At 49.2% G+C, this 27,571-nt stretch overlaps 1 protein-coding gene across 4 annotated transcripts in view; it reads right to left on the bottom strand.

Moving 5' to 3' along the window:
- Positions 1-27,571, bottom strand: part of ZNF516 (zinc finger protein 516) — a 113,699-nt gene that overhangs the window by 5,255 nt on the left and 80,873 nt on the right. For all 4 annotated transcript variants that reach the window (XM_059893596.1, XM_059893598.1, XM_059893595.1 and 1 more), the window contains exons 3-5: positions 14,637-16,013; positions 8,615-8,719; positions 7,709-7,776 (exon numbers count right to left, since the gene is read on the bottom strand). In XM_059893596.1, the coding sequence (XP_059749579.1) occupies positions 7,709-7,776; positions 8,615-8,719; positions 14,637-16,013 (1,550 nt within the window). The remainder of the gene's footprint in view (positions 1-7,708; positions 7,777-8,614; positions 8,720-14,636; positions 16,014-27,571) is intronic.

The following is a 27,571-nucleotide window of genomic DNA, read 5'->3' on the forward strand; positions in this document are numbered from 1 at the left end:
AGAGAGGTGATAAAACTTCCTTAAGTAGACGGTGAATTTCCTGCCGTAAACTGAGAAGGATGTTTTGCATTTTTGCACAGCGACATCACGCCGTGGGGAGATCCATCATCGACAGGGCTCATTTGGAACTGGTTCCAGATACATTCGAGGACGGAAAATGGCCTTTGTATATACGGACAGAAAAACAGGAGTTATTGTTAGCTGTTAGGTGGCTGGCCTTGAACGTTTTGAGGAAGTATGTAGCAAACAGACTTGCTGGGGATTCCATAAATGGGCAAAGAATGTGTATGAACACGTGTGTTGTGTGTGTCTACGTTCTGTATACACAATCCAGGCATCTCCTTGGATTTCCCTTCCTTTGGACCAGAATACACAGACTTGTATTGGAAGAAGGAAAAAGGATGGTTAGAGAAGCAGCATGAAGATGGCCCTCTGTCCGTAAAGGACTGAAGTTTTACACTGCAGGCTCAGAAAGTTTTAAAGCTATTTATTTTACAGGGACTCCAAAATCTGGCTAACCCGAATAACCAGGTTGTTTAATTCAGTCCACAAATCTAGAGGCACAGATGCCAAGTTTCTCTTTATAAATGAGGGGATGTGTTCAAACAGCATCTCACTTTTAAGAGAGTTGTTTTCACTTCCGATTCGTTGGGACCAACACCTTATTCCTCAATACAGCAGTCTTATATATAGGGTTTTTACGAAATGACTGAAATTCATCTGAGAAATCAGGCCCAGGGGAAAATGCAGCCATGGAAGAAAGGAGTCACAGAAATACTTACATTAAGTGGACACATGATATCTGAGCACAAACAAGTTGCTTTTATTCTCCCACAAAGAAAGAGTCATCAGAAGACGAGAAACACGCTTTTAGAAAATTTGGCTTTTCTTTATTGCAGCTGTGTGAATTGTGGACTCTCCAGTAAAAGTGAACGATATTTATTCAGAAATAAATATTATCTTTCTTTAAGGCGCTTCAGTGTTCCCAGGGATGAATACTGACTTCTGGAACTTGATGAGGCCTACTTTTTCTTCCCCTTTTGTCACATAAGGTAAAGGAATGCATATGTGCTCATGCGTGGGAGTAAGTGACCTACACACACACAAAAGCCTGTATCCCCTGGGACACACACGAGTCTCTCGGCCTTCGTGGACCAAGGCCTGCATTAGACACGCATGGTGATGCTAAATGTTTAACGATGTACAGGGAACATCTTACTGACAAGGACCTTGCCCAACAAGCCAACAGTTAGCTGGGACTCGCGTTATTACAGGTCATTTTGGATAAATCACTAGTTATAGTCACGACTTTTCATGTTATGTTATACTGAGTGGGAAAATGGATACTGTGTTTCAAGACATTTGGTTTACGTGAGTAAGAAAATTACTGAGACAAACCAGCTGAATTTTGAAATGCGATCTGTGATACTGAGAATCTAAAAGTGATACTTGAAAACAGATCATACACAGATTCAAATACACCAGCCTATGGGATTTATTTCTCCATCGTTTGCATTCTAATCTCCATAGCTAAAAATGAGACAAATTAGGTTGCCATTTTTCGTCTCATTTCCCTTTATTTTGATTAATGGAATTATTTCTCCAGCTTAACTATTGTAAAATAACATTTAGAATAATAAGAAATAAACTATTAATCATAGTCTATAAATGTTGGGCAAGGAATCCAAACAAATCATAACACCAGATTTCATATTTCAGCAAAAGACGGTCTGGTCTTTTAAATCCCAAAACCAGGGGAATGGAGGGAGAGAGGATTAATTTTTCTTGGTTTTAGAAAGACCATTATTTAATTTCTAACATTTAACGAACAATACAATTGGAAAAATACAGTTTCTCCACAACATTAAAGAAACCCCCCACTTTCTTCTCTAACATCCACAGCGCAGTGATACCAATATTTTAAAAAGCATACTATTTTCAAAAAATGTTCTTTCTAATGATGAATTTTGATGACTACTAGAAATTAAATGTTCAGTTGTGTTAAATCTATGGCAAAGCATCTTGAAAATGATGATATACATGAATTCCTCCTCTCATGTAGAGTTTTGCTTGGAATATTAGCTTCTCTTATGATCAGAATTATCTTCCTAATACAACAAGCACCAGCAGCAAGTGCCTTTATTGCCGAGGGCTGGAAGATTCATCCCCACAGCTCGGGAAGCTCCACTAATGACGAGGGCTCCTCGCTGCCAGGGCTCAAAAACCCTTTTACAATAAATGCAAAGGAACGGGATGGCTACAGAATAGATACCGTGCCCAGGAACAAACTATCTGATGCCCTACTACTATCACCTAATCCAGACCTTTAAACTTCCAACAAGTCAGTAATCCTTTCCACCCCACCCATCAGAGGAATGTGCTGATAAAGAAACTGCTCCCAGATCTCTGAGTTCAAGGGCAAGCCTGTATGTAACACAGAAGGGGCTTCGCCAGTGTGCAGAAAAGAGACCACGACCAAAAACACATCAAAACGAAACTCTCTGGGGGAGGGATGGATTGGGAGTTTGGGATTAGCAGATGCAAACTAGTATATACAGGATGGATAAACAACAAGGTCCTAATGTATAGCACAGGGAACTACAGTCAATATCCTGTAATAAACCATAATGGAAAACAAAAAATAAATAAACTGCACGTATGACCCTGTAAACACAAAAACAAAACAGGAAACTCTTTTATTCCTCCTCAAGTAACTAAATTGACTGAATTAAATCCACTCCAACGTATGTATATTATGACATTAGGATTATCCCACATAGAAAATTCAGATATTAATACAGTAAAGTAAGGGCAGCTGCCATATGGCTGTGGGTACAGACATGGCATCTGCCCACCAGCGTGATGTCGTCTGAACACAAGGCAGCAAACTAGGGAACTACATTTATGTTGACAACGCTTTTCTCAAGCTAAGAGCTCTCCTATCCTCCCTTGAAGGCACAACTAACAACTAGACTGTAAAACAAAACAAGACAAAACCAGGGTGTTTACAAGCACACGACCAGGTTCCGACAAAGCAGGGAGATGCTGAGGAGAGGGAGTGGCCGTGACGACCGAGCACGACGGGCCACGACGGGCACGTCCACACAGGCATCAGCACGTGCGTCCACCTGTTTACACGCACGTGCACCGTACACATACACGGCACCCGAGTCTCCCCAGCTGTTCAGGACAACTGTTCCCTCTCGGTTAGAGTAACTGACAACAGGTAACGTGCTGGACGTCTGGTCCCCGCCAGGCTCAGTCCAGCGTCCTCGTTCATCTTCTCCGCAAGCGCAGAAGTACGTGTTGCCGTTGTCATCATTTTACAAATGAGGAAATTCAGGTGAAGTTCACCTGCCTGAGCTGAGGTCTAGGTGAAAGCCTCCTACTCAATAACCCAACATCTTAATAATTCAGGTTACTGAGTCCCTTGGAGTAGAACTGGCTGATCTTGGCTGATCTTCAACTGTGAGAGCTATTAAATATTTATATGTTCTCCACCAGGATCAAACCCACTTCAAACCCACATATTCGCCTGCCAAGAGGCATCACAAACTTGACTTGAAGGTCAGCTGGAACTGGTTTTGTCCGGCTCCTCCTGCCACGTTCCAGGCTCCAGGAATGGCTCCTCCCGAGAGCTGGAGCCTGAAGCCAGAACCCGGGTCCACTCCATCCCTTCTCCTCCCTCCCATCCTGCATCCAACCCCCAAGTTCTTCCTGCTGCCAAACATCCCCACACCCATCTGCTCTCCGCAGCCCCACCCCAGCTTGGGCCGCCTCTGGGTCTCGCTGGGATGACGCCAAGCACCTCCAGAGCGGGGCGCAGCTGACTGTCCGGAACCTCCGCAATCCATCCCCCACCCAGACCAACCCGACTCTCCTACAGACACAACACTGGTGACGTCATCCCCGGCTCAGGGTCCGCACTGCCCTCAGGATGGAATTCCCACGTCTCAGCGCTGGTACCCAACGGCGGTGTGTCTCCCCAGGCTCATGTCCTGAGCGCCTGGCCACCCGCCCAGCTCTCCCCCCATACGATTCCTCCAACGAGACGTCTCTTCCACCTCCGGGGTTGGGGTCGGGGGGTAATGGGCGGGGGCATCTGCCGGCTACCTGCACCCTGGCACAGTCTTCTCGACACCCCAAACCTGGTTCCAGGACCCTCACCCTATCACAGCGCTGCACCTCTCTGCCCTGTGTTCTTCTCTAAACCACCCACTGGACCTCAGGAACCATGAAAGCAGGAAAATTTTTTACCTTGTCTCCCAACATCCTCGTCATCTCCACCAACGTGACAGAGCCTGGCACGCAGGAGATGCGCAATAAATACTGTTAATGAGTGAATAAATGATTATTGCAAAACTGAATTCCCAAATACTGTTTCAGTTAGATAATTTAACATCTATTATGTATATCTATAGAAGTCCATCAACTGTTAGTGTTACATCAAATAATTTATGCGTGAATACAGTGTTGTGCGATTTTAAAAACTCCCCTGGATCCACAGCTTCTAAAGCTCACGGGAAAAGAATGATTTAAATATTAATTAGTTAATGTTTGTAAAGCACACTACACATGAAAAAGAACGTGGCTGATAAGTATAATGAGTCCCGTTCTAGACATAAATAACCACAGAACTGTCCTATGAATCTATATCGTATTCTAAATCTAAGACAGCAGTTGTGATTTTTGTAAACAATGAGAACTCCAGAATAAGAAAGAACAGTGAGATATAAGCCGATACCTACTACTGCTATGTTTTTCACTTATCCTGGCAGAGACATCTCTATAAGAATTCTTAAATTCCAAAGTACATTAAAGAAAACAGAATTTCCTTCAAGAACCAAAATGTTCAGTGATTAATCAACAAAAGCTACTTTTAATGTAACAGAGGACAAAAAGTACTTCCAGAAGCCGTATCTCGAATATGCCAGCACGAGAGGTGTATAAATCCAGCTCAGTTTTGGTGTCACGGGCCTGACAACCACGGTCAGGAGACTGAAAAGCAGGACAGCTGACCCACGGAGGCCTTGCAACTGGAGTAAATAGTTCCTAAGACCACAGTATTGAGTCACTGTACACGTGAAACTAAGAGGTTGGCTGGTAATAAGTACGAAATTGCAGAACTTGGGTTTACAGAGACAAAGACAAAAATATAGATATATCTTTTCTCTTTTTTTTTTTTTCTAAAGGGAACGCTATTTGTTTATTTATTTATTTTGGCTGTGTTGGCTCTTCGTTTCTGTGCAAGGGCTTTCTCCAGCTGCGGCGAGCGGGGGCCACTCTTCATCGCGGTGTGCGGGCCTCTCACCATTGCGGCCTCTCTTGTTGCGGAGCACAGGCTCCAGACACGCAGGCTCAGTAACTGTGGCTCACGGGCCCAGCCGCTCCGCGGCATGTGGGATCCTCCCAGACCAGGGCCCGAACCCGTGTCCCCTGCATTGGCAGGCAGATTCTCAACCACTGCGCCACCAGGGAAGCCCCCATCTTTTCTCTTTCATCACCAAGAATGGGTAACAGCTGTGATGAATTCCCAGCATAACTATAAGTAAACATAGAACTGATTTAAAATACAGTCTTAGTGATTTGCTTTGTTGATCTATTTCTCCCTGTACCAGAAGCCTTCTAAAGAGGCTCAGGTAGCATCCATGTGCACCAGATAAACGGATGTGTGTTCCTGAAGAATCTCACTACGTTATTCAGAGACCTGCCTGGTGCTCCCCGGCCCCGTCAAACACTCTTCTGGAAAAGCCGCGTCTTAGGTGGATTGAATGGGTCGCTGTGCCTGCAGGAACGCTCTGGACTGACTTCACTTGTACTGTCAGTATGTAATTCTCCAATTACGGCACGACCCCGCTGCTACTGCAACCCACAGACACATCACAGCGTGCCTTGTCGAAAGGGGGTTTTACTTCTGTTTAAAAGGCGAGTGCTGCGTAATTCGAGCTGAGGTCACATGTGTCCAGAAATCATTTATATTCTGCGTTCAGTGAGATGTTATTTTTTTCATCAATTGTCACAGCATCGTGAAATAACAGCTTTCATTCTAAAACTATGGGTTTTATTAAGAGAGAAGTCACTTACTAAAAAACTGTAACAAAGGGCAAGGCATTCTGTCCATGATATATGAAGAATAGGCTTTTAACAAAAAACAGGGATTCTGAAAATTCGATAAAAAACAAAACCAAAGCCTCTGATCAGGTACCGTCCGTCATAAGGCCAGCTCGACCATTAATTAGCAGCAGGCTCTGGGCAGTGTTTTTATCGCTCACTATTCTCTTCTAGAGAAACGGACTGGAATTTCTGGAGGTTCTTCTGACATCTATGTCACCATCATCATTGTCAACGACCGTGAACCCCACACGTGTCCAGGCAAGGTGTGCTAACTGGATCTGACCACCTGGACCGGATCCTGGATGTTTATTATTCTGGCAGCAAGGAAACCCCTCTTCATTTACAAGGGGGAGAGGCTGCAGTTACAGAACCTCCTACGGCAACCAATCAGAAAGCAAGAAGGTTATGGAGAAAATGCTTGTGGGAGAACGAGCACGGGTGTGACATCCTGTCAGGGGCAGAAAGGAAGAAGAGCTCTGAAACCACATGCTCTTAGCCCAGGATGACGGGACAGACCACTTAGGACGGCGTGCACCCCCTTACTTCAGAGCTACAGACCGAATCCCCCAGTCACTCGTGCCCAGGAGCTGGCCACTTTTTGTGGATTGAACGCACTAAGGCCACACATCTACGGTGACCCACGTTCTATGTACACGCACACGGGTATCTTACGCATTATGGCCGAGCCGGTGGTGTGCGTTAGACAAGAGAATCAAATCAGGACAAAGAGGAGGCCCTGAGACACCAAACTCAGCAGAACGCTTCTTATGGAGTGATTCAAAAATACGGTTCTGAAATAATGCCATGTGCGGCGACATGGATGGACCTAGAGATTGTCATACAGAGTGAAGTAAGTCAGACAGAGAAAGATAAATATTAATCGTATAATATCGCTTATATGTGGAATCTAGAAAAATGGTAGAGATGAACTTACTTGCAAAGCGGTAATAGAGTCACAGATGCAGAGAACCAACTTATGGTTACCAAGGGGAGGGACAAATTGGGAGATTGGGATTGACAAACACACACTACTATATATAAAATAGACAACTAATGAGAACCTACTGCATAGCACAGGGAACTCCACTCAAAACTCTGTAATGGCCTATATGGGAAAAGAATCTAAACAAAGAGTGGATATATGTATAACGGATACGCTCTGCTGTACACCTGAAACTAACACAACAATGTAAATCAACTCTACTCCAATAAAAATTTTTAAAAATACGGTTCTGAAGACAAGAGACAAAGCCTAACTTGTTCTCAAGCTAACCTCCAAGCAAAACATCTTGAGTGGAAAAGTATGACTTTCTGGTGTTTTCCGTCACCACCGGTCTCTACCAATTCCGTCACCCGCAACGAGACCCAACGCAGCTGCATCGACCCCGACCGTGTCTTTCACGGCCTGAGCCGCCTTCAGTGATTATCAGGCACCCACAGACTGTCCCGCAGCCCCGGGCTCCGATCTGCAGCAACGCAAAGCTACGTACACAGCTGGTAAAACACCACGTGGTACCCTTGTGATGACCATCGTGACACCCCTCTTCCCAGCTACCACATGAAAACCCACACACCCGTGAGTCGGGAGACCTACTTGTTTGGGGGCGTCTGCGGAGGTGGTGTGGGCTTCAGCACCTCGGAGGCCGTTAGACTCAAACAGCACTGTGAGAACAAGGTGTGCGTTAGCAGGAGGACACTAGCTTCCCGACGCCCCGTGACACGCGCCCCTCACAGATTAAGCACTTGCACAAAAAAAAAAAGACCCAGCGTCCAGCCTGTGGCTGGAAAATACCAGTTTACCATAACACTTACTGTAAGAGACTGAAAACGCTGCCTGGGGCCGGTGCCCTTTTTAATTCAGGCTTCGTCGCCAAAGAGACCCATCAGTGACAACATTAATTAGCCAGGCGCGTGCAGAGGGCCCCTCCTTCTGCGTCACTTACCGTTTGGCCCCTGTCACTTTGCATCAGACCCGACCGGGGTACGGATGCATCCTTCACGCTTGGGATGAAGCACCCCCGGCCCCGCCTCGCCCTGGCTGTGTGGTGTTCCCACCACACACACACACTGCGTCCCCCTGAGTCCATCTCAGGCAAGCTCTTGACCAACAGGCCGAGGAATTCTGCCACTCAGCACCCACCGGTCCACAGAGGCCAGCTGGTGCCGATGAGGAAAGCAGGCAGCCAGGTGTCATGCCGATGGGGGACTTGGGTTTCAGTGCGTCCTGGTGGCAGCATAACTCATTACCCCATGCACTTCTGAGGAGTCCACTCTAATTAAAGTGGAGCATTTGCAAAACAGGCTTATCTCAGATTAAACCACACGGCACTTGGATGCAAAGGAAAAATCATTGCAGGTGCAGATGCCGGATGGGACAGCCTAGAGTGTAATCCCAGGAGAGAAGGCCTGACCCCTCACCTCACCCGAGAGAAATCTAAATACGTCACCGACTGCGGGAAACAGAGACTGCCCCCCCCCCGGGGCCCCCCCGGGCAGGTACCTGTGTGAGCCCGCGTGTGGGCCCGGAGGTGGCTGGGCTGGTGGAAGCACTTTCCACACTCCACGCAGACGAAGTCTCCCTGGTGGGCCGGCGTCCGGAGCGTCCCTGGGCGGCGGTGCAGGGGTGGGGGAGGGAGGAAGGGGGCGAGAGGAAAACATCGTCAGTCCCTCCGCTGTGTCCTGATGGCAGGCACCTCAGGCCCCCGGACAGCCCGCACGCGCAGGACCGCGAGGGAGCACAGATTAGAGAGGATTAAATTCCACTCCCATGATGCGCCCTCAGGTGTGTGGGACCCGGGCAGCTGGTGGCCCGCATCCGGCTGATGGAGTGATGTGGCCAGACCAAGTGAGGGACCAGGAAGCAGGGCTGGGCCCTGCCCCCAAGGCGATGCTGGAGCACACGCCCGGGAGCTGCGCCACCCCCACCTTCCCCCCCCTGCCGGCCCCTTACCTGTGTGTCCTGCAAGTCCCGGGCAGAGCACAGACGGGACACCTAGGAAGGAGGCCGGTCTTAGAGCACCGACCTCCTGTTCCCTCCTGACCCTAAAAGATGTCCGGCTTTTGCTAGAGAAGGGACGCAGAAGACGCGTACTTGTCTGTCTGCCTTTTCTGGATGAGGGCATCTCTCTGAAGAAAAGCCTAATTTTTCATGTAACAGTAGCTCTGAAATGACTTTCCCAGCCTGATCTTCCCATCAGGCTCAGTGGTAGCTCAACTCAACGGGAAAACAAAAATCAAAAATACTAACTAGAAAAAGGTATGCCTATCACAACAAATCTTTTTAAACAATGTTCCCTGAGCTGAGTATTCACACACCTAAAGTCTGACATTTGAATGTAAAAGGCGAGTGAAAGGATGGCCAAGGGTCTTAGCCAAAACAGCTGAAACCAAATCATTCTCTTGTCCTAATTCAGAAGCCACAACACATAAAAATAATAAAAAATTGTTTCTACATTACAGGCAATGTTTATGGAGATAACAGCCAAAGAAATGCACGCATTGTAGGGCAGATCTTGGTGGATTTCTCGTTGGACAAGTCATGAACGTGAGTCTCTGAGAAAGAGAAGAATTTGCCCACAAAGTTCTCAGCTTCCTCAGCACCTCCTTCAGGGATGCCAGGAGAATGGTAAGACACATTTTAACCCACTCGTGCCCATGATAAGACACATTTTAACCCACTCGTGCCCTGTCATTAGTAAAAGATCAGCGTGTCAGGTTCCCGGTAAAACATGGGAAGTGTCACCCGGCCACGCGACCCCAGGAGCCACAGGCTCATGGGCTGAGACCACCCGCCTCCTCTTTCCTGGAGTTCCTGGACCAGGCCGTGTCGGGGGAAGGAAAAGCTGAGGAGGGCATCGCTGGATGACTGACCGACGGGCCCAAGACGGGGGCCGGGGCTCCTGAGTGCGCCGGACACCCCAGTTCTTCCGATCACAGGCAGCCATCATGAAGACGGCTTCTATCAACAGCTAATATACTCAGCCGTTCAGGGCGGTCCCTCCCTCCTCTGATTCCGGTCCAGGAAAATCTCAACTTTATCCTCGCTTCTGTTCCTCCCTCCTTTTCACTGTGAGCACCATCCAGCTGGGCTCCTACGAAGACCCTCTCTGACAGCAGCTGTGGTTGCCTGGATTGTCCCAAGAAGAATGGGGCTGCATCTAGATGCAGGTCCTTAAGGATGCCTCCAGGACACCCACCGATGACGACGACTCCCCCATGTGGTCTCTGCATCTAATGGTCACAACATGCAAAACTAAGCCATTATCATACTTTGTTTTTCTAAGTAATTCCCATCCAAACTAGCAGCAGAAAAGGCACAGCCCTTGTACCCACTCACCCATTCTGACTTCCTTGAATTCAGTATGCGTCAGCGCACATGCACACACACACACACGTGCACACAGACACACACACACTGTCTTCCCATGAATTCTATCATATCATTTTCTCCCTACTTTTTAAAGAAAAGACCCTTGCCCTTTACGGTCAATAATATCATGCCCAAGCTACTCCAAAATTCTGAGCTAGTGAGAAAGGTTACAACTTCATTTGAATTGAAGGCTACCTGGTGAGCGAGCAGCTCTGACACTCTGACCTCAAAAGTAAAGTTGTGTCTAGAAAGTGGGCTCAGAAAGGAAAGGAAGAGGCCTGGCGGGTCTTCGGGGGGCACCTGCAGACTCTCCTCCAAAGCCCTGTCAACACTCATTCAACCTCATTATGCTGCAAGAGGTCCTCCCCACCCCCGCCAGGGGAGGAAGGAAACTGAAGGATCCTGCAAAGATTCTACCGAGATTCACACAAAGGAAGTACAAATCTTCTGTCATCATCCTATTAATATGTCTTGGGCATACAAGATTTTTTTTAAAGTCCCAACAAGAAAAACCTTATATGTTATCCTATCCAGAATTACCCTGTTCTTTTATTTTCGATTTTTTTTAATTCTAAAATCCATATCATCCTCTACTACAGGCTGGACACAAATTCTGGAAACACAGATAGTTTACTATTTTATGACTGTTCTATCAACAAACCACTCACATTACATTCATACCTGTTTCCAGCCCTGGGATCTACACAGCAGAATGATCACAGGAAATGTAGCTTTTTTTTTATCCTTAAAGGATTAGGCTTCGAGCCCCTAAGGGAAGTGACGATGATCGTTTCCAAGTAACATCTTTTCTCTTTTGGCAGAGTTTCCAGACTATTCATTTCTACACAAACATCATTTGGTCAAAACACAAGTGGGGAAAAGCTCTCTGAGAATTCTCTCTCTTAACCTCATAAAACCTTGATGTCTCAGAGACGTCGCCCGAGAGCACCTCCTGTGTCTCAAGACAATACCTCCCTTGAGACTCACAGGGTCACACCTCCAGCACCACAAGGATCTCGTGTCCACAACAGGTGAGTGCCTCTTCTTTTACAAGATTCCCTCCTGCACGTTTCTGCCTTCCTACCGCGATACGTGTCACCCACGGCCCGCGTGGGGAGGCTGAGATCTTCACTCGCAGACGACACCCCTCGGGGAAACACAGCAAGACTGCATCAGAGGACAGCGTGAGCCCCCAAAGTGCTGACAGACTCGTGGAACAGGACAGTCGCAGAGATTATTTGGAATGGAGATGAATTCGCTCAGACTCTAGACTCCTGATGCCAAAGTCAACCACATAGGTACTCGAGAAAAAAAAGGGGTGCTCAGCACGTAGCAGAAACCAAAACCTTGAGAGTTTAGTTACTGCAAATTCAGTAACATGTCGGGAATGTAATTTTTGGGAGGGGGCTGCACATCGTTCCTAGGCTGCAATAGTAAACATAGTCTCCATAACAGGAAACACCACTTCTCTGTTCACCTCTCAAACAGACCTCGCCACACCTGCTGGGTTTCCCTGCAGCTACGTCACTTTCAAAGCATCATAAACAAACACTCAAAGGAGAAAGGAACCAGCGACGGCCCCCCGTAGGCCAAGCAGGGACTGATACCCGTCCGCCGCTGGACCAGGAAAGGGATGCAGGAGAGGCAAAGGACAGGGTTTGAAGACGCGATGGGCCGGGGATGAGAAGAGTTCTGGGCTTGCTCTGAACCACCCCCAAGTCCAGACCAGGAGCCAAACCGAGTCCATGAGGGAGAGAAGGGGTCATCGGGGGGGAGCAAGTCCCTCCTGGCAGGGCATTCAAGGTTAAACTGAGGCAGGCCGACCAGGATTTACACAGCTGACCTCAGTTCTTCCCTAAACCCAAGAGCTTCGGTTCTCAAACCGCTCCTATGAACTCACACATCAAGGCCAACAAATTTTAAGCACTTCCCCTAAGAAACCCAAACCAGGGTGAGGGAAAACACCATAAATCTGCAGACTTACACCTGACATGAGAAGAGTAAATCATGCAAGAACAGCACACACGCTTTGAGGACGATTTAGCATTTTTCAAATTTAAAAGATAAATATCTAACCTCTGCTTAAGGGGAGGGGGGAGCCTTAGAACCATTTATTTAAAAAATCTTAAGGAAATGGAAAACATTTCAGGCTGCCTGTACTTCAAAGTCTGTCTGTCATCTGATATTCTCTAAACCTTAACTTAAAGCTCACTTCTACTTTTTTGGGAAAAAAAGCAACAACAAGGCAGGTCCACACGCGGCACAGAGAGAGCCTTTAGGAAGTGGGCATGTGGGCCACTTACTAGGTGCGAACTGTCAGGTTCACAGCTGTGATCGGGCAGGCCGTGGGTTGTAACAAATGAAGTTCAAGTCTGGTTTACTAAGTGGAAGTCATCCAAACACTGGTGCAGACTCCACTCACTCTGCAGGTGGGTGTAGACTCCGGGAAGCACTGGAGAAGGTGACCAGGAGCACGGCGCCCACGAAACTCACCATCATCTATATCCAAGCGCTCTCTCTGTCTTAGGGTCCACGAAAACCTACATCTAGAGAACTGAGGTTGGCATGAGATCCAAAAGGCCAACCAATATACATTTATTCCATCTCAGAGGAAATAATCTGCACGACTGGGGAACACTGCTGAGAACGTGGAAAGCTCACTAACCTTAACAACCTCCAAAAAGGTGGAAACGCTAAGCTACACGGTAGCAGCCTTTCCTCACCTACCAAGGGCCGTGCGCCCAGAGCACCTGCAGCACAGGGGAGGGGATGAGAGTCTTAACCAGGACACGCCCTGTGCACCGCATCTTATGAAAGCCTCCACCATCTCCGAGCAGCCAGGCCTCCGCTTCATTCTAGAAATTCTCGAGAAGCTCTGTCTCTGAGCCACAGCCCCAGAAACACCTGGGGTAAGGACCCCGCTGGCAAAATCTCTAAGCCTGTGGAACGCCTGAGTTTTCTGCTAGTCGAAAAACACCTTCGTTTTTCTCTAAGGGTCAACATGGACCAAAGGCCTCCTCGTCACACCAACGTGGCACCAGCGACGGAGCTGGGCAGGTTCCAAGTCACAGGAGGAGACCGGGAACTGAGAGACGCACACCCGCCTGCCACCAGGCACCCCACACAGCGGATCGGGTGCCTCTGTGCACGTGACTCCCCCGATCTGAACTCTGTCCCCCAAAGGTGCTTCTGAGCTCCTGGAATCTGAGGGGCTGGATCTCACAATTCATCTGAAATGGTACCCTACTTTGATAAATTACAGATGCTTGGTGTACAGTTGTAGCCAAAGAAGGGTTAGGACCACCCAGGTAAGGTAACTGAGAGCCAGAGCCCCATAGGGGTTTTTGTCTATTTATTTTTTTAATGGAAATACTTAGATTTCCCAGTGCTCTGGATATTAACTGAGAGCTACCTTCAATTTATAATCAAGAAGAGGGCATCACATCCCATGCAGGCATTCAACGGAGCCTGTGGAAATTTGTTGACAATTCCTAATTATTATCCCTATTAGGTTTTAATACCGAGGTACTGGGAGGAAAGGAAGATAATGATCTGAGGTATAAATTTTTCCAGAATTTTAAACATGAGTCAATTCCCCAAACCTGGTAAGGGACATTCACATTCTGCAAAGGCTCTGCTAACGAATGCTGCAGCACTGATGCGCGCTTTTAAAATTATATACGTGTAAAGATAAAACTTAAGTAACCACTTCAAATGCACATCTTGTCTTTGGAGAAGCATGAGACAATGAACATCTACTGATTCTTGTTTAAAATAACCAAACGGAGGGACTTCCCTGGCAGTCCAGTGGTTAGGACTCGGCACTTTCACTGCAGAGGGCCTGGGTTTGACCCCTGGTCGGGGGACTAAGACCCCCCCCCCCCCAAGCTGCGGGGTGCGGCCACAAAAATAAGAAGAAGAAAAATAAGGTAAAATGACCAAGTGGAGAAGTGCCACGGAGGCAGCCTGTCGGCGTGGAGGGGACGTGACTGGGTGTGCCGGGGACGTCAGCAGGAGGCCGGGCACAGCAGCCAGGGCGCTGCGTCGGGGCTCAGACACAGCCAGTGGGCACGCTGTGCCCTTAGCAGGAGGGGCGCCCCCGTGAGGTCCCAGGGCCCCCAGGGCGGGCGGGGAGAGGGCCCGCAGCCCTTACCTCTGTGCTCGAGCGCAGGGCCGTTGCCGCCCCAGCTCTGGTAGAGAGAAGCGAAGTCCTTTGGAATGTACGTCTTGAAGATATTGAGGATGTCCAGGCGTTTCTCGGGGCCCTCGGACGCAGGCTCTTGCTTGATGGTGTGCAGGACGGGCTGGGCCTGCGAGGCCGCAGTCCCTCTGGAGCCGACCTTGGCGGGGGGCTCTCGGGGAGGTAGAGGGGGGCCCCCGTCACCTTTCCCATGCGGCTGACCCTGAGGCTGAGGGCTGAACTTGGCTTTGGGCGGGTCCAGGGCACTGTGCTTATTTGGGGGACCGAGGCCGGCCCCCGCTGGGGGGAGGCCATACTTGTCCCCCTGCCTGCCGTTGGCCGGGGGCTGGGGAGCCGCCCGGGCGATGACGGTGGGCGTCGGTGTGGCACTTCTGCTGAAGCCCCCGCTGCCCGCCGCGGGCCCGGCTCTGGGGCCGGCCTCCTGCTTGGGCTTGGACGGGGGCGGCAGAGCCCCGGGCTGCTCGGGGCCGGGGCCGGCCGCCCAGAGCGCACAGGGCCCGCCGGGGTGGCTCTCCTTGCTCCTGGGCAAGCCGGCGGCTTTCGTGGGCATCCCCAGGGGCGAGGGGCTCCCTTTGGGGCCCGGCGCTCCGCCCGGCACCTGAGTGCGGGTGAACCGGGAGATGGGCAGCGGCTGGCACTCTTTGCCCCCGAGGGCAGGCGGGGGGCCCGTGCGTCCGCTCCGGGTGAGGAAAACCAAGTTGTTTCTGATGCTTTTGTAACCGTTGGGCTGAATCCACTGGGGGGCCACGGAGTGGCAGCTGACCCTGTGCCAGATGCGCTTGTGCATCCAAAGCACCTCGGGGTAGTAGGTCTTATGGCTGCAGTAAGGACACGGGTGGACGGCCAGAGCAGCTTGCAGGGAGGAGGCCAGCTCCTGGTGGCTGGGGTCAGCCCGAGTCGACCGCTCACTCAGGTCCAGCGGGATCAGGTCGGGGGCCGGCGCCCTTTTCCCTCCCCCGGAATGCTCCGTGTTGTGCAAATCGGACAGCTTCTCTTGCGGGTGGGTGGCCTGGCTCTCAGAGGGGAGCTGCAGATCCGCAGTCTGAGGGGGACGCGAAGGGAGGTCTGCAGCATCCCTGGAGCCGGGGCCTTCTTGCTTGGGGTGAAATGCTGGCATCTTTAAGTCCACAGAAAACCTAGGCTGCTCTGCTCTCTTGGAAGTGTCTCTGCTACTGCTTTCAAGTACGGACACAGAAGCTGCGATCCCCGCGCCGGGCTCGCTGGCAGCTCTTCCCGACGGGTTATTTCCAAGTGTGTGACTTTGGTCTCCACCGGAGAGCGCAGCGGAGGCTACTTCTTCAGGAAAGCAGCAGCGGTGTGGCTTTGTCCCTGGAGGATCGAAATGGAAAACGTGACGTTACCATTTCTCTTCAGAACAGAAGACAGAGAAGCACACCCAAACCGCCACGTGCACATGTGGAGGGAAGCGTGTGGGTCTCAGGAACAGTGCGATCCAGGACCTGGATCAGTAAGCTCTGTTAAGAGCGGATCAAACTTGAGGGCAAAATGGCGCTATTTGGGGTGAGGCTTCTTTTCCAATCAGATGACTCAGTAGACTACAGGGGAAAATAACATAGCTGCCTATCTAGTGACATACAACTACACCGTTACTAGTTAACAGAGGGGGACTAGTTCTATCCAAAACCAGGAAAAAAGACTTAATTCTTTATAACAGCATAAGGCTTTCCGTGACTTTCAAAGAACCCCTCAGCCCGTGGTCACAGAGAGGCAGGGCTGGAAAAGTGTGCTCTCCCCCCAGGGATCCTGCAGCTGCCTCAGAAACTACGGGCCGATTCAGGATGGGCCCCCGTGACTGCCTAGTAAAGTCCAACATTCAGCTCCAAAACCTGGACACCAACAGTTTCCTTTGGAGGCATGAGAGGGAAGGGGGTGAGTCACACTCTTCGTCCCCGCGCCTCCCAGGGGGGAATGCCCGGGAGAGACGGTGCTCCCTGGGTGGGACGCCCACTGCCACTCCTGGGGGGTCTGCCTGGAGCCTCCTACAGGAGAGCTGGCCGGGCACGGGTTCCCTGCCACGGGGCGGCCTCGCACCCTCCCGGGCGAGTGCCGGCGACATCACCCCAAGAGCAGCCAGCCTCCCTGAGCTTGGGCACCGAGGCTGCAAAGCTTCTCCCCAACCGGCCTGCACCGCAAGTGGATTCGACACGATTTAACAAAAAACCCACTTGAAGTCTGCACTGACGACCTTGGGTTTGTTTCAGTTAGAAGGTGCACAAACGTTTCTGGATGTCTTAAACCTTTCCGAGCTACAGAGCGTGGATTCTTTCCATCAGTACGAGCTCGGAGGTGTTTTTTCTCATTACAGGTGTCATAGCGGGGATGGACTAAAATCTTAGGTTTTCTTTTATGAGAAAGCCCAATACTGTGGGTTTTTAAATAAGAAGTTTTTAGAGATTTTAACATTCTCATGGAATGTAGGTATCTGTTTACATAGAATGTTCTTTAAAATTTTTCTATACTCAATGTTTTACTATATTTCTAAAGTTAGTATTTTACTATAGTCAATATTTTGTAATAACCTGTAAGGGAAAAGAATCTGAAAATACATATACACACACACACACACACACACACACACACATATAACTGAATCACTGTGCTGTACACCTGAAACTAACACGACATTGTAAATCAACTATACTTCAATAAAAAACAAAAAATAAAATAAAATTTTTCTAAGTATATTTTTGGAGTTAAGACAGTAATCACATCAAATTGGTGAAAAAAGAAAGACAAAAATTGTATTCCAAAGGGATCTTCAGGAAAGCAGGAAAGTGTCCTTCACAGAAGGCATTTACCAGAGACCTGAAGGAACACAGTGAACAAATATTCAGTGAACACCTGAATGAACAAATATTCATTTTCAATTAGTAGGTAGTTATAGAGCCACTTACAAGCAACTTTAAAGGATTATGTCCACATAAGAAATGTTACCAGTATGTAGTGATCGGCAGAATTGGTCAGGAAACAAGACAAAAGAGGAATACATTTTCTGATCCTATAGGCTCTGAAAAGCTAACATTTAAATAAAGTTAGATATACCTGCCTGTCATGTGGGTACCTAGCGTTACTCAGAAAGCAAACCGGGCGGCCCTGGAAAGCTCTGATGATAAAAAGGGCATTTAACCTGGAATTAAATGCAGGGGACCGTCTTGGCCTTTGTTTAATTCAGGCTGAGGCTCAGTCTGTCAAATTCACTTTTACACTTTCAAAGAGAGTCAGGACGGCGGCTTGGGGGACCTAGTTTTCCCTGCATTAAAGGCATATGGATTTATGAGAACACACACCAAAGCCTATTAGTTGAAACAACAGGGCCGCTGTACCTGACACATCTGCAGGTGTTCAGAGCACATCTGTCAGAGCCCCCAAAGGTTATGTGCTCCCACAAAGGATTTCAAACATCACGAGACTCTCCAGTACCTCTGACCAAAACACCAAGTGAAAAATCACAGCAGGCCCTCCATCACAGTAACGGAATTCAGAGACACGGCTCCGAGGATCCCCGCACCTCACGGTGGGCCAGCACACCTGCGTGAGGGTTCCGAAACGCCTTCCTTAGCTCCTCACCTCTGTGCATGGGTCTTAAATTGCACTGAGTAGCAAAGGAAGCAGTTTGTAGCAATGTTAACGCAGATCAAAACGCACTTTTCAACTGCCCAGCTGAGAAAGCAGATTAGATCCATTCTGTGAGCCTTGGGATTCTGGTTTATACAACAGATACCGTTTCAAAATATTTTATCTCTGCTTTAGGGGGTAAAAAGCAAGAGCACCGTAAAAGCCCATGATTCCCTCTTTTGAGAGGCTTACCACACTGGTCATTTAGGGGACAGAAAGACACATGGACCTGGTGCCTCCTGACAGTCTTGGGCACAAGATGAAATGTGGCTGGACAACAAGGTAGACTGGGAGCTGACCCGACCCCCCCCCCGCCCAGAATCCACAGGGAGGAAGGTCTCCTAAGGACGCTACAGCCTCGGTCCTCCCACAGCCCCACCATCACCAAAAAAAAAAAAAAAAAAAAGACAGAGATTCCAAAGTTTTCAACAGGATGGAACAAAGGCTGAAAACTAACAAGAAGAAACAAAGTGCAGGAAGTGAAAGGTCTGGCTTAAGGGCTGTGCTGTGAAAAAGAGTCCAGGCTCCTAGGGGACCACAAGCTCAGTGTGAGTCTCCATGGCCCAGGGTTTTATTGATGTATCAAGGTAAAGCCACAGCCACAGCCAGGGAGGCAAGGGCACCGAAAGCGCTCACCTAGCTGGAGGAGCCCAGTCTCGGCTCTGAGCCCCATACTAAGAAGAGCCAAAAGCATACCCAGGACAGGCTCATGGAGGGAGGTCTCCGGAAACCAAGTAATGTGGAGAACGACTGCAGGAACTTGGACTGTGCCACCTAGAACAGAGGGCTGCTGGCTGGACCACCACAAACTTTGACATTCAGTCCCTGGGTCCTGAAGGGAGGGAGGGAGGGCTAGTTCATCCACAGCAGCATTCTGGCTGCCCCCTGGCATCATCTGCAAAGGACGTGAACCATCACTGGAAGAAAGACCCAAGGCCAGTGCCGAGACCAAAAACCAGCCTTTGGGGAAGAAGGGTCTGCACGTTTTTTGAAAGAACCTTTGGGTGATTCTAACTGTGGCCACGATCAAGGCACGATGGGGTCGACAGAGGACAAATAACTGGGAGTCACGGAGAACCGGATTTCAGGAGAGGCCGAGACAGACAAAGAGCTGCCACGGGGCTGGAGGTCAGCTCCCAGCAGGCGGTGGGCGGGGGGAGGCGGCCTTCCGGGGTCCACAGGCTGTCTCTCTCTCCCTTCAACTCCAGGGCTGGGAGGATTATGCAGAAGGGACCAACGACCACCAGAAATGAATCGCCGGCTTCACAGGTGCCTCAACGGCCTCACAGCTTTTCTTCCAATTCAGTGGACTCAGATGTGGTGGAATCTGCACGGGTATGTCTGAGTGATGTAAGGGGGAAACACACTTCTTTTTTGAGAAAACGCTCTGTCATTGCTTCATGTGTAACTTTAAAAGCAGCAAGTTAGCACTTCCCTCTGGGAGCACGTGTGCAGCCATCCCACGGAAACCTGGGATGGGCCACAGGGAACGGTTTCAACTTCGGGGACTGAAGGCGCTTTTACAAGGAGAGCCTCATTTCTAAATCCTCGGTTATCATATATCACCTCATCAGGTCACCTTGGTTTAGTCTGTCCCCTTAGCATATGACTGTGGCTCTTTGCCTCTCTTTTTATGTTTATTATAATTTCTTCGCTTCCCACCCTTGGTTAAAACAAAAAACAAAACAGAAACTCTCAAAACAGAAACAAAAAACAAAACAGAAGCTAACGCAGCACAGAACCCTGCATGCCTTTACCTTACGGTGGGCCTTCCCCTGGCACGAGTGTCCCGACGGACCCTTCGGTAAACCTACGGTCACTGCAGGCAGCTGTGTCCTGGGTATGGAGGGAGGAGCTTTATAGGCTGACTTGTGCCCGCCCTCAACTGATTCCTGACCAGTCTCCCCAGCTTCTCACCCCAGTTAATTACGCTGTGAACTCAGGTGACTCATTCTGATAGGACCCTAAGCAAATCTCAGAGGATGTTATCAGCTACTAACGTCTATAGCGGGATCGAGAGGAAGCAGGAGCAATGTGGATCACCAGTCCCGCCTGCCGAGACGCGGCTCTGCGTCACCAGGGAGGGTCAACTGCTGGTGGCCAGACTTGGTCCCCGGCGCCCGCCGGCCTGGTTCCCCTAGGCAAGCGGGATGTGGTGCCAGACGCCGGCAGCGGTACCCCGGTCATGGCTGACCACACCACCCGGCCAGCATCGCCCAGCCTCGTCTAGGGGTGGCGTGGCCCTGATGGGGTCCCCAGGCAGCGAGGGCCTGGCTCGCAGCAGGAACCACACAGACGTCCGCTGTTGCCCTTAAGGGGAAGGAGGCGTCTTGGTTCCCGCCGGTGAGCTGCCGTCCAGCCGGGAGCGCCCAGTGCGGGACTGGGAGGAGGACTCCCCCTTCCCCAGGAGCCGGAACCCCAGCGGAGCCGTCTACACCCGCTATCACCTCTCTCAACACATCCAGGAGGTAATGCTGCTCTCCCCCGCGTTGCAGGTAAGGAAACTGGGGCAGAGAGCAGCTTCCAGAAGGCCTCGCTGTGGCTGGGGGAGCCCGATCCCTACCCTGGCCGTCCGGCCCTCGCCCACCCGCTGCGTCCACGGCTGGGGAGGGTCCGCAGGGATGGAGGTGACCCTGTCCGGTAACTGCTGGGGAAGAATCAGAGGCTACGGGGGAAACCTAACTTGACTTTTCCAAAAACTTACCCGTATTTGGGCTGGGTGCTCGTAAGGTGAAGTACTGAGCCTCACGTTTGCAGCAAGTTTCTAGAACTTTTCATACTGGACCCCAAATGACTTCAGGTCCTGCAATTCTAGAAGACGAACTTTCTCTCCAAAATAGGATGCACAAGCACATGGTAACGCAGGAAAACTCAAAATGGCAGCCAGATAAAGCAGTTCGCAAAGTACTGATCGACCCTGGTCACGCTGGAGAGGGCCGCCTGGCCGCCTCCCAGGGCCCAGAGGTTTCAGAGCCACGGCCTCCCCGCCCCCAGCGCCTCATGCCACCCGGCCACAGGACCAGCGCGTGGCCCCAGGAAGTGTGCAAGCTGCAGAGGAAACAGGAAGAGATGCTCTCTCCTGCGGCCCCTCCTCCTGCCCCAGGAGGTGATCTGGGAACAACCTGAGTATGAGATTCCATCAGCAGCCCCGTCCCTGAGTTAAAACCCAGATGTAACATCTGTAGTAATGACCGCAAAGGGCAGCTGGCGCTCAAGGCTGAGAGCAGTCTGCGTATTCAGGTACTTGGTTCTCCCAACCCCAGTGGCTGTGACCATGAGATTGCCTTCATGCCCCTTCCTAGCCGTTCCTCTTCGTTGAAAAGAAAGATCCACCAAACTAATTCCACACACAAGTGTATGAAGGGGGAGCAGGGTTGAGTAGGTTCTCGAGATAGAAAATAGCCTAAACCCAAATTATTCTTGTGATTTGAGCCTTATATGGGACAAACAATAACCCTCTCCCCAAAGATACAATATCCCAAGTACTGTAAGCCTGAAGAATTCTCACAATTAAGAACTCCCCGATTAAAAGCAATTTTGAGATTTCAGAGGTTATTTTTAATATTTGTGAGTTCCTAGTAACTTTTATAACACATATTACCAGTTACTGAAAACTTCCTGTGACACCAAGAACATGCGTTTTTAAATAATGTTTCTCAGAAGACCCTTCTTTTCTAATTTCTTTTACCCTGTCTTAAAAAGGGACAGCTGGGGCCCTTCCCTAGTGGCGCAGTGGTTAAGAATCCACCTGCCAATGCAGGGGACACGGGTTCGAGCCCTGGTCCGGGAAGATCGCACATGCCGCGGAGCAACTAAGCCCATGCACCACAACTACTGAGCCTGCGCTCTAGAGCCCGCGAGCCGCAACTACTGAGCCCATGAGCCACAACTACTGAAGCCTGCACGCCTAGAGCCTGTGCTCCACAACAAGAGAAGCCACCACAATGAGAAGCCCGCGCACCGCAACGAAGAGTAGCCCACATTCGCCGCAACTAGAGAAAGCTCACGAGCAGCAACGAAGACCCAATGCAGCCAAAAACAAAAAATTTTAAAAATTTAAAAATTAAAGAAAAGGGAAAGCTGTTAACAAAAATAGATACAGGGCAGAATAAAAGGTATGATGTTTTGAGAGAAATGAGAGCCATTATGCATCCAGATTTAGCTGAAACTTGAGAGTTAACTGAGACAATTAAAACGCAGGAAATTAACAAAGAGAAAACTGCATAGGTGTCTGGAGGTGGAAAGAGTCCCTGGAAAGATATTTCAGCTAAAAGAATCTCAGAAACACTGAATCTCAATGAAATGTGATGAAGAGGATTATCGTAGGATGTCTTGGATACAATGTAGAAATGACTTAAGAAAACGTTTTAGCTGCAATATCGATGGGGCTTTTCCATTAACAAACGGCTTAATAAGCTTTCTGTGCAAGTGAAGCAAAGGAAATGCTGAAAAACACTGCCCCGGGCTGGTTCAATCTGGAAGTTCTCCTTCTGGGAAAATAAAGGAAAATAACCAAGGGGCAAAGACACGCTTATTATTGGTCGTATACAGAGGGGCATCCAGAAAAGCACGTGACCAAGTGACCTACTTGCGAGGCTGCTTTAAGGAGGGGTTACAGCAAACAAGGAAATCACCAGGGCTTCCAGGCCCAGGAACAACACCAGCACCAAAGTGAAAGTCCCAGCTCTGCCCCACTTCACCCTTTGTATAAAGGACAGGCTTTGTTTCCATAGAGAATAATACAGAAACTGCTTCTAATGGCCCAGTATCCATCAAGGACTATTCAGCTCTATGGTCAGAAAGTCTCTTTAAAAGAAGTGTTTCAAAGCTCTCTCACTCATTATACATATAATGTGAACTATAATAATTAATAATAATAATAATAACAATAAAGTCTCAGTAAGGAAACCAGACAGAACTAGAACAATGAGTGACAACTGAATAATCATGTTTTAAAATTTTTATAAATGAACCAATATTTTATTCCCTAAATTGTTCCTGCTTGTTTTTCTGTCTGTCTGAATACAGTACAGAAGTTTTCATTTTATGTAATTAATCTATTCACATAAATAACTCACAAAACTGTAATTTATTTGCATTAATGGAAAAATATGTAAATATCTTAGCACTCTAGAAGCCGGATTTTGATTTCTGAAGAAAAACAGTTACAGATTAAATACAGGCCTTCTGACTAAACAGTGTAACCACCGTTCCACAAGGACACTTAAAGCCTGAAATCTGGGAAATAATGTTTTCAAGAACATTCCTATTCAGAGAGTACAAAACCAACATTTTAAAGGTTAATCAAATACCTCGCGTTTCCACCCAAGCTTCCAGTAACTAGAGGGAAGTCCGTCCTGCCATAAAACATAATCACATTCTAGAAATCTAGAACTTAACTGCTTCCTGACTGACGCAACCATAAAAATGTGTCACTCGGGTCACTTGTGTGTGTTTTTAAATCGAATCCATGCTGAAGTGAATAGAATTCAAGTCTATTTTCATGGCTACTGTCCATTTTATACACCCTCCTTCACCCCCCAAATCCTAACAGGAAGTATAAACTCGTCCACGTGACAAAATTCAAACAAATGTAAAAATGAAAAGAAACCATTAAACAAAACTTTACAAACCACACTCTGAAGAGTAATGAACATTTCCACTTTACAAAGGCAAAGAGAAAGTAAATCGAATGTTATAAAGAAGTATGTTGAAGCCGAAGTAATTGTAGAAAGAAGGTATTTGTATGGCTTCTAGATTTTAAAATGCCATTAAGAAGGTGCAGTAAGGAACAGCCCGGGGAAGCTTAGCACATGATGCTTCTTTTGCGTCCGTCATCCTCCAGCCCTGCTGCTTCCTAACGGGCAGGACTGGTACACCAACTGCTAAACCCCCACAAAGAACGCACGTCCCTTAAACCGCCTTCGTTTCTTCTTCCACAAGCTGCGTTTTAAGAGACCAAGCTCCGAGCAAGACTTCGGCAGAGAAGTCACCCTGTAAATCTCCAACATAAAAACAACTACAACAGACACAGACTAGCGTTCACATGGTTGAAAAGTTTGTCTGCTGCTTAATTATCCCGAGATACAAAACCCGAGTTCTGTGTATTTACAAACAAATTACAATGACCCTTTTTAAAGAAACTGGGACTCTTTATCAGGACAATCTTTCAGATGTAAAACCAAGCACGTGCTGACCTGCAGAACAAAGGCCACTCTGGGGCACACTGCTGGCCGGGCTGGCCCTGGAGCCGCGGCTTCCGGCGCCGTGTGCGGACCTCACCACTAGATGGCGCCCGCTCCCAACGCGAGACCCCCGCTGCCGGCGCCCGCGCTCCGCGTGGCGTCCCGGGTTTCAGAAACGGACCGAGGAGGCATGACTTTTGAACAACAGGTACGTGTCTGCCAAAGAGGTACACAGACAACTTGTTTTACGTGTGCAGCAGTACAGTTGTGCATATTTCTTCTGAAAGGGCTTCGCAAGTACCGAATGTATCTGAAATGGGTAAGAGTAGTTCATCTAAAGCTCTTGAAGTGTCTTACATTTTTATGTCTGTTCCCCAGCATTTTCAGAGGTTAAAATGTGGAGAGCTGTAAACTAGTGATATACTTGGATGATCTGGCTAACTCAGGTGAAATGATCTGGCTATGCCATTACACCGTGAGGGTCAGATTACAGGCAGCACCTACCAAGGTCCAATTTTTGGACAGAAACACACAGAAACCAGGGTGCTTCAAAGCGGAACCAACCGGCCCAAGACAGGCACATGGCCTGATGTCCTTCCACACAGAACTTTGTCTACATGAAAACCAAACTTCTTTTCATTCGTGGGGCACTGTCATATGTGCCTTCAGATTGCGGGTGGGCAAAACGTTCTGGGGACACGATTTCTGAGCACTTGGCATCTACACGCCCGCGAAGTTAAACCTTTATTATTTCATGAAGCTGACCGTATACAATAAGCATCCCATCTTGCCTGGTCCAGCATCCCTCCTCCTATGGCGCCAGCTGATGTGTAACAAGGATGGTCCTGACCTCACACGGAGTTAACTGTGAACTAGGAAGCCGTGAGTCTGGGAAGGAACCGCGGAGAATGTTAACTAAGCAGCACCAGCTTGTTTGCCTCGTCACCTCATCCCCACCAGAAGCTGATTCTCTGGCCTTTTATGGTTATAAATGTATAAGTGAGTATAAAATACAGAGATTTTCTGTATCGCTCACATAAAGAGTTCAAACTATTTTATAAATATCATCTCTCAGATGTTTCACTCCCCCAGAGACACTTAGGGGCAAGAATTATTTTATATTTTACTTGATAATTTAAGCAAATATTCCCAAATCACATCACTAAACTGTTTCTGGACTCTTCGGCAGGCTGCCCAGGCCTGCTGTACAAGGGGTTGTAGTTATACTGTTTTCCATTAAAATGCAAAAACAAAGCATACATACATTTCTTCTTCATGAACTTCGTTCTTTGGTTTTCACTTTCTCCCTTTTTTTTTAATAAAGAGGAAATAGCTGTATTCCTCTTTCTTGCATATCTTTGGTTTTTCTCCTGATAGCTCACCTTCAATTTATCCAGTTTTTTAAAAGTCTAGACAAAGAATTACAAAACCCCGATGGAGCAAGGCCGCACAGAAAAATCGCAGGAAAGCCCCAATTACTAACGTTTATTTTTCTCAATCCTTTTAGTCATATTTCTATTTTGAGAAGCAGTTGCAATATCGTATTTCTGTGACTGTTTTCCAGGAGCTCGTTGGCTAAGTGGGAGCTGTGAATCTATGAATTAAAAATGTTCACAGCTAAGTAGAGGGTTTTCCGTCAAATTCTATCAGCTGAACTCAAAAGGGAAGGCCCTCCACCCGGTCCCTCTGCTTCCACGGGCTTGGCTTCCCATCCGAGGCCGTCTAAGGGGACCTGCAGCTGTGGGATCCCGCCCGCCCGGCCCGAAGTAACTCGCCCACCCGCGTGGAGAGATATGGGGGGGAGGGGGGGGAATCAGCACACACACTGGTCACCAGTGTCACTCAGCCCACGACAGGCCCTGCTGCACTCAGGCGTACTCAGCACCCTCTGTGCACCCGCTGAGTGTGGGCAGCTCCTTGACAGTGATGTGTGCACGTGCGTGTGTGCACGTGTGCCTGTGCGTGTGTGCACGCGTGGGAGGGGGCGGTGGCCACCCCAGGGGGTGGGGACGGCTCTCAGAGGACATACTCTGAGGACACAAGTCACGTCTCAGCCCCGTGTCTTCCACTCGCTAAAGGTGCCATCTCGGTCAATACTAATTAACTTGTTCGCTCTTCGTATAAAACCCAGGCGTGACTGCGATGCTTCTCGCTGGACTCAGTCGTGAGCTGAGCACACACGTGGCCCTCACGAGAGCGCCCCCAGCGAGAGGGCTGCTGCTCATCAAACCGCCAGCGAACAAGCAGACTCGCGGTGACGAAGGCAGCGGCCCGGCCACGCGCCAGGGTCCGGAAGGTTCCCCCACGTCCTCTGCTCTGCCCGCCCTACCATGCCTGTGACCTGCCTTCTCCCTCCGCACCCACCTGCCGAGGCCCCTTGGGGACAGGGACCCGGATCCTCCCCGGAACACTGAGTTTGGCCTGGACAACAGCAGGACGTAAGATGGGAAGTGATCTGAAAAGTCACCACTGGTCTGAACGTCTAGATTCTGTGACCTAAACCCACTTTTTAAAAACGGCAGCCACTGACGCTCTCTCTTCTCTCTGACCTAAAAAACACCCTCACCAGGCTGCTGGGGTTCTAGCCCCCTTAATCTATAGCCTCCACGTCTCTCCAGATGCCGGCAGCTTGCAGTTTTATACGGGACTGAAAAGATGTACTGATCCTGGCGGCAGAGCTGAAGCCACAATAAAGCAAAGATGCAGCGTGTTCATGAACGTGATTTATCGGCAGAGCTGTCGAGTCATCCCGGGGCTACACTGGGAATCACCAGGCCCAGCCGGCACCCTCTCCTGTCTGTGTCCGTCCGTCCTGATCCTTCCCTCCTCACAGGCACAAAGGGGACGCACGTGCAGGCAGTCACGTGGCCACGCACACTCACAGTCACGTGTGCGCAGATGCACGCCCAGCCACAGGCATGTACGCAGTGCACACACAGGCTCACACGCACATGCGGTTTCCCACAAGGGAACGGCAGCGTGTCTGGGCTGGAGGACCGCCGGGGGCAGCTACTATCCAACCAGATAATTGCCCACGTGACCCCGAGTCCTGAGAACTCGCTCCCT

Source organism: Balaenoptera ricei, chromosome 14, assembly GCF_028023285.1.
Source record: "Balaenoptera ricei isolate mBalRic1 chromosome 14, mBalRic1.hap2, whole genome shotgun sequence".
In the NCBI taxonomy this organism is placed as follows: Eukaryota; Metazoa; Chordata; class Mammalia; order Artiodactyla; family Balaenopteridae; genus Balaenoptera; species Balaenoptera ricei.